General features: G+C 46.2%; 2 protein-coding genes across 2 annotated transcripts in view; both read left to right on the forward strand.

The window, feature by feature from the left end:
• The first annotated feature begins 285 nt into the window (after positions 1-285).
• On the forward strand, positions 286-2,757 carry PIGW (phosphatidylinositol glycan anchor biosynthesis, class W). The gene is made up of 2 exons (XM_010573800.1): positions 286-422; positions 1,171-2,757. Exons 1-2 carry the CDS (start codon positions 311-313, stop codon positions 2,703-2,705), a joined length of 1,647 nt encoding a protein of 548 aa, XP_010572102.1. The 5' UTR covers positions 286-310; the 3' UTR covers positions 2,706-2,757.
• A 4,327-nt stretch (positions 2,758-7,084) lies between these two features.
• The window catches only part of GGNBP2 (gametogenetin binding protein 2), a 20,560-nt gene continuing 20,336 nt past the window's right edge, over positions 7,085-7,308 (forward strand). The window contains exon 1 of the mRNA XM_010573801.1: positions 7,085-7,195. The gene's annotated coding sequence lies outside the window, so the exon portion shown is untranslated. The remainder of the gene's footprint in view (positions 7,196-7,308) is intronic.

Genomic DNA, 7,308 nt, shown 5'->3' on the forward strand with positions numbered 1-7,308 from the left:
CGGGGCGGGAACTACCGGCGGCGGCAATGGCCGGCGGTGAATCGGGAGGTGCGGAAGAGCAGGCTGCTTCCCTCCCGCTCGGCGAAAGTGCGGGCGGGGAACGCGGCCGGCGTTTACCTGACGGCGGGACGAGCCCGGGGAGCGCTGACCCAGCCGCCGTCTGGGCGGCCCGGGCCGGGGGTTCGGCTAAAGCCAGAGCGCCCTTCGGCGGGGAAGGGGCCTGGGACGCTGAGGGCGAAGAGATTTAAGTTACGCCGGGGGCCTCCGGGGATTGTTTTCCTCGGCCTCTGCGGGGGACGGCAACCTTGAAATGCGGGCTTGCCCCCCCCCACCGGCGCCCGTTCACCTCCGGCTGCCGCAGCGCCGGGGCCCCGACAGCGGCAAAGACTCTCCCGACAGCGGCAAAAGCTCTCCCGACAGCGGTAAGCTCTCCCCCCGCCCCCCGGCTGTCCAGATCGTGCGGGCGAGGGCGGTCAGCTAACAAAATCTTTGTTGCAACCCACGCTGCGGGTTAAACTAAACGAAAGAGCGATTTTGGACTTGCTAATGAACGCTTTTTATATTTAACGTATATTCTCCTGAAACAGGTCCCATAAGGCAGAGGAGCCTGGCTGGGGTAGGATCGCTGTGGGTCTGGGGCTTTTTTTAAAAAGGCACGTCAGTTGGGAGCGGGGATTTTAGCTGCCGGTTTCATTGCACGCTCTCTGCTGACCAGGCAACAGAAACTTCATTAGGGTCGCATTTTTACGTATCTGTTTCATTTACGCTATAGAGAATATGACTAAATATATTCTACAGAGCAGGATGTACAGTAAGATTATTCACAACGTGAATATCCAACAGAGTGTTTGGTATTTAGAGATCTTCAGCAAAAATACATTAAGAATCTTGTTGGAACACAGCAAGATTTGTAATTCTGGAACTCGGTCAGGCCTTGCGAGTGCCGGTGCCTCTGCTCAGTTTCCCAGGCCGCAGCCGAGTGTCCGCGCCTTGCGGCATTTGCAGCACCGGGGTTGTTCTTCTGTATCCTTTAAATTGAAGGGTAACTGAAAAACAGATGACTTCTGAAATCAATGTATGTGTTAATGAACTGGTACATTAGATTCATTTTTGATAAAGTTCTAAGACGCGTTTTACACAACTAACTCAAGTTCACGTTTGTGTTTTCAGAGGAAGAAAGAAAAATGTCACAAAAACATCTGAAAGAAGCCTTTATCAGCAACTTAAATGGAACTAGTTTGCTGGAAATTTCAGTAGGCTTGTCTCTAGCTCCACTCTGCCTGCTTTGCAGAGGACTCCTCTTGATTTTATATTACCTGCGCTATGGGAAACCTTTAAGTTCGAGGAAATACAGCCTGCTGCTAGACTTCCTTGTGCTCGTATCTCCCCTCCTGTTCTCCTGTACAGTCTTGTCTCCAGTCATCTTTTTCGTGCCACCTGTCATTGCAGCCTTCTGTGCCGGAATATTTTCTATAATATACAGCCAAAGAAAACAGGAGACCAGAGTCCCTTTTAGGCAAATTGTAAAAGACTTCCAGAAGACGTACTTGGATCCAGAATACATTCCAGCAATAACGGTGTTTCGTGTTTATGTCAATGTGTTGACATCAATCAGCATTTTAGCAGTGGATTTCCCACAGTATCCAAGGCGATACGCCAAAGCTGAGACCTACGGAACAGGAGTTATGGATTTGGGGGTTGGTGCTTTTATTTTTGGTAATGCTGTCGTCTGTCCTGAAGTTAGACAAAGGTCTTACATGACACAACCAAAATTTTCCCATCTGGCCAGACAGTTCTTTTCCGTTTGGCCATTGATTGTTCTTGGCATTGGACGACTGCTTAGTGTTAAATCTATAGAGTATCATGAACATACTTCAGAGTACGGAGTGCACTGGAATTTTTTCTTTACCTTAGCATTTGTGAGGCTTGCAGCATCTCTACTTTTAGCCATATTTCCAAAAAATAATTCTTGGATTGTTGCTATAAATCTTGCTGTACTTTATCAGCTTATTCTTAACACTACCTCTCTGAAGACATTTATCTTGCATGGGAGTGACGGCAGAGATACCAGGGTTGGCGTTTTAAATGCCAACAGGGAAGGACTGCTCTCTCTTTTTGGATATCTAGCCATATATATGGCGAGCGTCCAAGTGGGACTCTGGCTGCTGAAGTGCAGAAACTCAGTCAAAGGCTGGATTGAAGCAGTGTGTTTCTTACTGCTGACAGTTCTCGTGCTTTTTGTATTTCTTCATGTGTTGCAAGCATATGCGGACCCTGTGTCCCGCCGGATGGCTAATCTATCCTACTGCATATGGGTGGTTGCTCACTGTCTGACTTTCTTTATCTGTTTTGTAGTGAGTGATCTCACGTTGGTGTTCACAAAGCTTCTTGTGAAGGGGTCCAGCGTGCCCTGTTGCTGGAACATTGTAAAGCCCCCTAATGCCAGTAAAAAGCATGAAATGGAGGCCATGCCTATGCGAAGGGAAGGCAAGCTGTCACACATTTGCCTGATTAGTGCTATTAACAAAAATCAATTACTTTTTTTCTTGCTAGCAAATGTTATGACTGGTATTGTGAATATACTGATAGATACAATCCACAGCAAGACTGCGTTTACGTTATGTATACTACACTTGTATATGTTTTTTAACTGTTTAATTATGCATATATTGCATGCCAAAAATATAGTATTAAAGTTTTGGTGATTCCACTCTGTCTTAAGTGGACTAGTTGAATTTTGTTTGCTGTAGCTGAATGACGGTGTTTTATTGGAAAAAATAGTATTTTTCCTGTATGTATTGCAATAATTTGTAACTTATTATAGCTTTTTATGATTTAGTGTTGATTATTTTTTTAATGGTTTGTTTTACCAAATTATACAGTCAGTGCTGTTACCTGTTGGAGTTGTTACACATTTTCCTGAAAACTTAGTTTTTGAGATTGTTTGCTGAATACTCCTGTTGCTCCTATAAACACTCATGCAGAAGAGTAATATTGTATTTACAGTTAGTGAACTGTGTTCATACCCAACTGCTGGAAGAATTAGATAACAATGTATAGAGTAGAAGCCAGATGAAAAATAAGAAAATGAGGACGTAGTTAGAGAGAGACTTAGCTGTGTCAAGATTTACCTAGTTAAGGCCCTTGCATAAATAATAGATAAGAATAATTCTTTATATAAAATGTATTGAATAAGTGGATACTTAAAAATGTTTTGGCCCCAGTCCTGCAAAGATTTATGCATAAGCTTGACTTTGATGGTGGTAATTGTGTGTGGAATGTTAATCATACACTGAAATCTAAATTAGCCCTTGAATTAAAGCTAAATTTTATTTTCATCCTCACTGATGAATATAAATGAAGACCCTAGATAAAGTGTGATGCTCTGAAGGATAAAACTCAACTGCAGATGAATTCATAAAGCAGTTGTTGGAATTTATGGTGCAGATAATGAGCAGCACAGCCTTTTATAAGAAAATACAAAGGTCCAAAACTAATTCACCCCCAACCTGCATACCAACATGTTGTGACAGCTCGTCTTCAGCTCTACTTTGAAAGTACTCAAGGCCCACCTACTTGTCTATAAAATTATTTTAAACAGCAGCTCATTTAGTACTGTATTTTGACAGCTGAGATGTCTTCAAGTGGGAACGTTCTGTATTAATTTTTATTAGCAAACAAACAGTGTGCAAGTGGAAAGAAGCATGATGCAGTGGGTCAGGGTACCGGCAGAGTATTGACAAGAGATGTGCTCAGTTTCTCTATCACAGTCTTCCTGCAAGCCCAGAGCAGAACACCCTCTTGTTCACTTTCTTAACTACGACAGTTTTTCCTGACCTCATTAAGTTGTTGAGAAAAGAAACACATTTAACAATTGTGAGGAGTTCAATAATGGGAGATATAAATACATAAGTAGTAGAATACAAATGGTAATTGATTAGATAGATGTCTAACGTTAGTGGAGTTACAGCAGTGCACATGGGCCATATTTCATATTTCTCCTTGTCTGTCAAAGGTGATGAATCATAAAACCTATGGACATAAAGCCTCTAAATCAGATTCCTTAAGACAGACATGCTGTGGAATATTCTTAAATTTATGAGGTTCTCTTAGCCACTGGCCAATGGAAAGGGGAAGTCCGAGGATTATAGGCTGTGGCCATGCTGATTTCATGCTTGTTTACTTCCAAGTTATAGCCATATAGTCTTTAGAATTAAAGAAAAACAGCCTGTATTATCCTGGGGACAAATGTAATTAATTGGCAACAATGTCTTGTAAACAGATGTCACAGTTTACAGCAGAGTTTTCTGGTAACTGGTGTATGTATTTATTTTAAAACGCTTCCTAGCCTTGCCTAGGGAAGAAGGGCCTCTATCATGAACTGAATGGCACTACTCATTTATGCAAAATTACTCATGGATATTAATTTTTGAAATATTTGAAGCACAAGACCTGCAATGAGTTCTGCCTGTGAGCACAAGTCTATCAATGTGATTCAGAATTAAGGCATTAATTGGGCGTGACAAAGCAGAGTTGTGTCTGGACAAGCAGCAAACTATCGAGATGCCAACTCCATTTTGTGAAGCAAAAAATTACGTGGGAGTTCTGCTGTGTCTGTGCAGAGCCCTGGTAGCTCTGCGCAGGCAGCAGGCTGGCGGGTACCAATTCCAGGACTGGAGCTGCGGTTTGCAACAACAGAGACAGCAAACCAAGGGGACTGTGGTGCACAAGTAACGATGAGAGCGACAACAACCTGCTTCTCTCAACAACGGCACAGCACCGCATCGTGAGGCCGTCTCTTGCTTTTAAAGCCATATGAAGTAAGTTGTTCACCACTGAATGGGAGACAATTAATTCTCATTGCTTATTGTCGATAACAAATGCGGCAAGCTCTGCCCTGAAGCAACCAGCATAGTTATTAATGCTGAATGTTTAAACTATGAATAGATACAGATAATTAACCATGCCTCTGAAAGAACCAAGAAACACAAGCAAGCATTCTTTGATCACAGAGTCTGTACAAGCAAACGGCGCTGTAATGAGTTTGAAAAGATGCGAGAGAAGTTAACACTACGATACTGCTGTAGAGACTTTTCTCCACACGCACCTCAATAGCTGTTAGCTCAGTGATTGGTAGGAACACAAACACTGCATTTCATTTCACTTTGGGGTGTATGTAGATGAGTAAGCTTGTACAGAACAAAGATATATTTTAAAAAAACAGAAACTTTGATTTAGCTGTTACATAGTAAAAGTTAAACATATTTCAACTAGTAAGACTAAAATGGTTCAACTGTAGCAGGCCACCGACTTCAATAATAACAGCAAAGTGGAAGACTGGGAAAACGTAAATTGTTTTGTCTTTGCTGCCATAATTCCTTGGAATGACCTTTTTGTAGGGCTGCAGGATAGAAAAAATATGGTGGGAGAGCAGAGCTGGTTGCACTTAACCTTGTTTGTTAAACGTTAGTAGCTTCTTACCAAATTTCATTATTTTTAAGGTCAACTCACTACCATGCCTTCCTTTCCAACCCAGTAGTGTCTCTTTTGAAGTCAAATGTTACAACAAAGATCTCAGGATCCTATTTCAAAGCCACTGTGTCCTAAAGAACAGGTATTTCTTCCAGGCAAAAGAGGGGTATGCAAATGGAGGGGCTGTCTGTCTTTTCACTGTTTTGTAGATAACAAGCAAGCTGTATGTTCTAGCAACTTAAAAATAAAACCCTTCCCGTGGGTAAAAATGACATGAAATGTCACGGTGCTTTTCATACGTAGTTTATCAATGTGCACCCTGAGAATACAAAATTTGGGGCGTTGCCATTTCGTCGATGTGATCCAACCACGGTCTGGGAGCGGAGGGGCAGAAGTGACACAGGAGCCCGCACACTGAATGGACCCTGCGAAGACAACCTATGCTGGGTGCAGTTCGGTGTGCTCACGACGCTTTAGTGTGAGAAACCATCCCTTGTTGCAAAATGCCAGCTTTCTTTTTTGCTGAAGAAGAAGAGCATGGAAATACACAAACTGCAAACTGTACAGCGATTTGGCTCTGCACAATGTTTCCGTTAGAGATGTTGCATGATGAGTTTGAGTAAATTAACTCCTCCACTAAAGATGGTTTTTATGCAGAAACAAGAAAAAAAAAATCCTGCTCCCTAATTGTCTCCCCTGCGTTTTCTTTTGAGGACTTTAGCATCTATGTACATAAATAACAAGAACGAACAGATCAGCTGTATTATTTATTAGTTCAAGAAAGGCTGTGGGGGGTTTTTTGGCTGCCTAAATTAAGCAGCCGCAGGATTTCTAGCTGGTTGCACTAGGGTGCTGCAGAAGCCAACAGCCTGAAGTTAAGAGACCGTAAGTGCAATTAAAGCCTGCCTTACCTGGCCTGTAATCAGGGCAGGGAAATCTTGAGGCTGCCCTTTGATGTTTGGGCTGCGTCTGAGGGCGCAGGCGTTCGATGCGTTTTTGTCAGCTCACCCTCCCCGTGGGTCCGCAGCAAAACCTGCGCCCAGGCCCCTTCCACACACGGGTCCCCGATACGCTCCGGCCCTGTCCCACTCGAGACAGCGACGGGTTTTCATCCCGCCAACACTTTGGGGTTTAACCCCACCGGCTCCCCTTCACCCCTCCTCCTTCCCGCCAATTTCACCTCAGCGGGAGCCGCCTGCAAACCGCTCTGAGGCACCACGGACATGGCGCTTTATGCGGGCCGAGGGTCCTGTCACCGCGTCCCTCAGCGAGAAAGCGGGGCGGCAGCGATCGCCTCACGGGAGGGGAAAAGCCCGAGGAGACCCCGCGCCCGACTCCCCCCCCCGCCCTCCGCCCCCGGGGGGCCAAGCCTCTAACGTTCCCCCGGGCTCCCCTACCTCAGCCTCCCGCCTCGCAGGTCGAACGTCGTTTGTGACAGGAGCCGCCCAAGCAGCTCTTCGGGGCTGCCGGGCTCGGGGGGCGGGAGGTAACGGAGGGGAGCGGGCGCCTCCTACGGCCAAGCCCGGGGGCGACGGGGCGTTGTGAAACGGCGGGGGCTGCGGTCTCTCGCGAGAGGAAGGCGGGGCGGCCCGGGGCCGGGGCCACCGCCTGTGGGGAGGGCTCCGGGGAGGTGGGGGGAGAGGAAGGAGGCGGCTCTGTGGCGGAGCTCGGGGTGTCCGCCCGCCTGTCAGAGCGCCCGGGCCGCCGACTCGCGGAGGAGCCGGTAAAGGCCCCGGGGGGTGGGGGGGGTGTGTGTGTGTGAGGCGGCCGGTGGGCCGCAGGTACAAGGCAGCGGCCCCGGCGGGGCTTTGAGGGGAGGCGGGAGGAGAAGGGGAG

The sequence above is a fragment of the Haliaeetus leucocephalus genome, unplaced genomic scaffold (assembly GCF_000737465.1).
Source record: "Haliaeetus leucocephalus isolate CR32 unplaced genomic scaffold, Haliaeetus_leucocephalus-4.0 Scaffold395, whole genome shotgun sequence".
Classification (NCBI taxonomy): domain Eukaryota; kingdom Metazoa; phylum Chordata; class Aves; order Accipitriformes; family Accipitridae; genus Haliaeetus; species Haliaeetus leucocephalus.

What these genes read in the sequence shown, in the direction of transcription:
- PIGW (XM_010573800.1), top strand. Translation starts at nt 311, where the DNA reads ATGCGGGCTTGCCCCCCCCCACCGGCGCCCGTTCACCTCCGGCTGCCG. An exon ending in CAAAAGCTCTCCCGACAGCG is followed by an intron (nt 423 to 1,170) that starts GTAAGCTCTCCC and finishes TTGTGTTTTCAG; the next exon opens with AGGAAGAAAGAAAAATGTCA.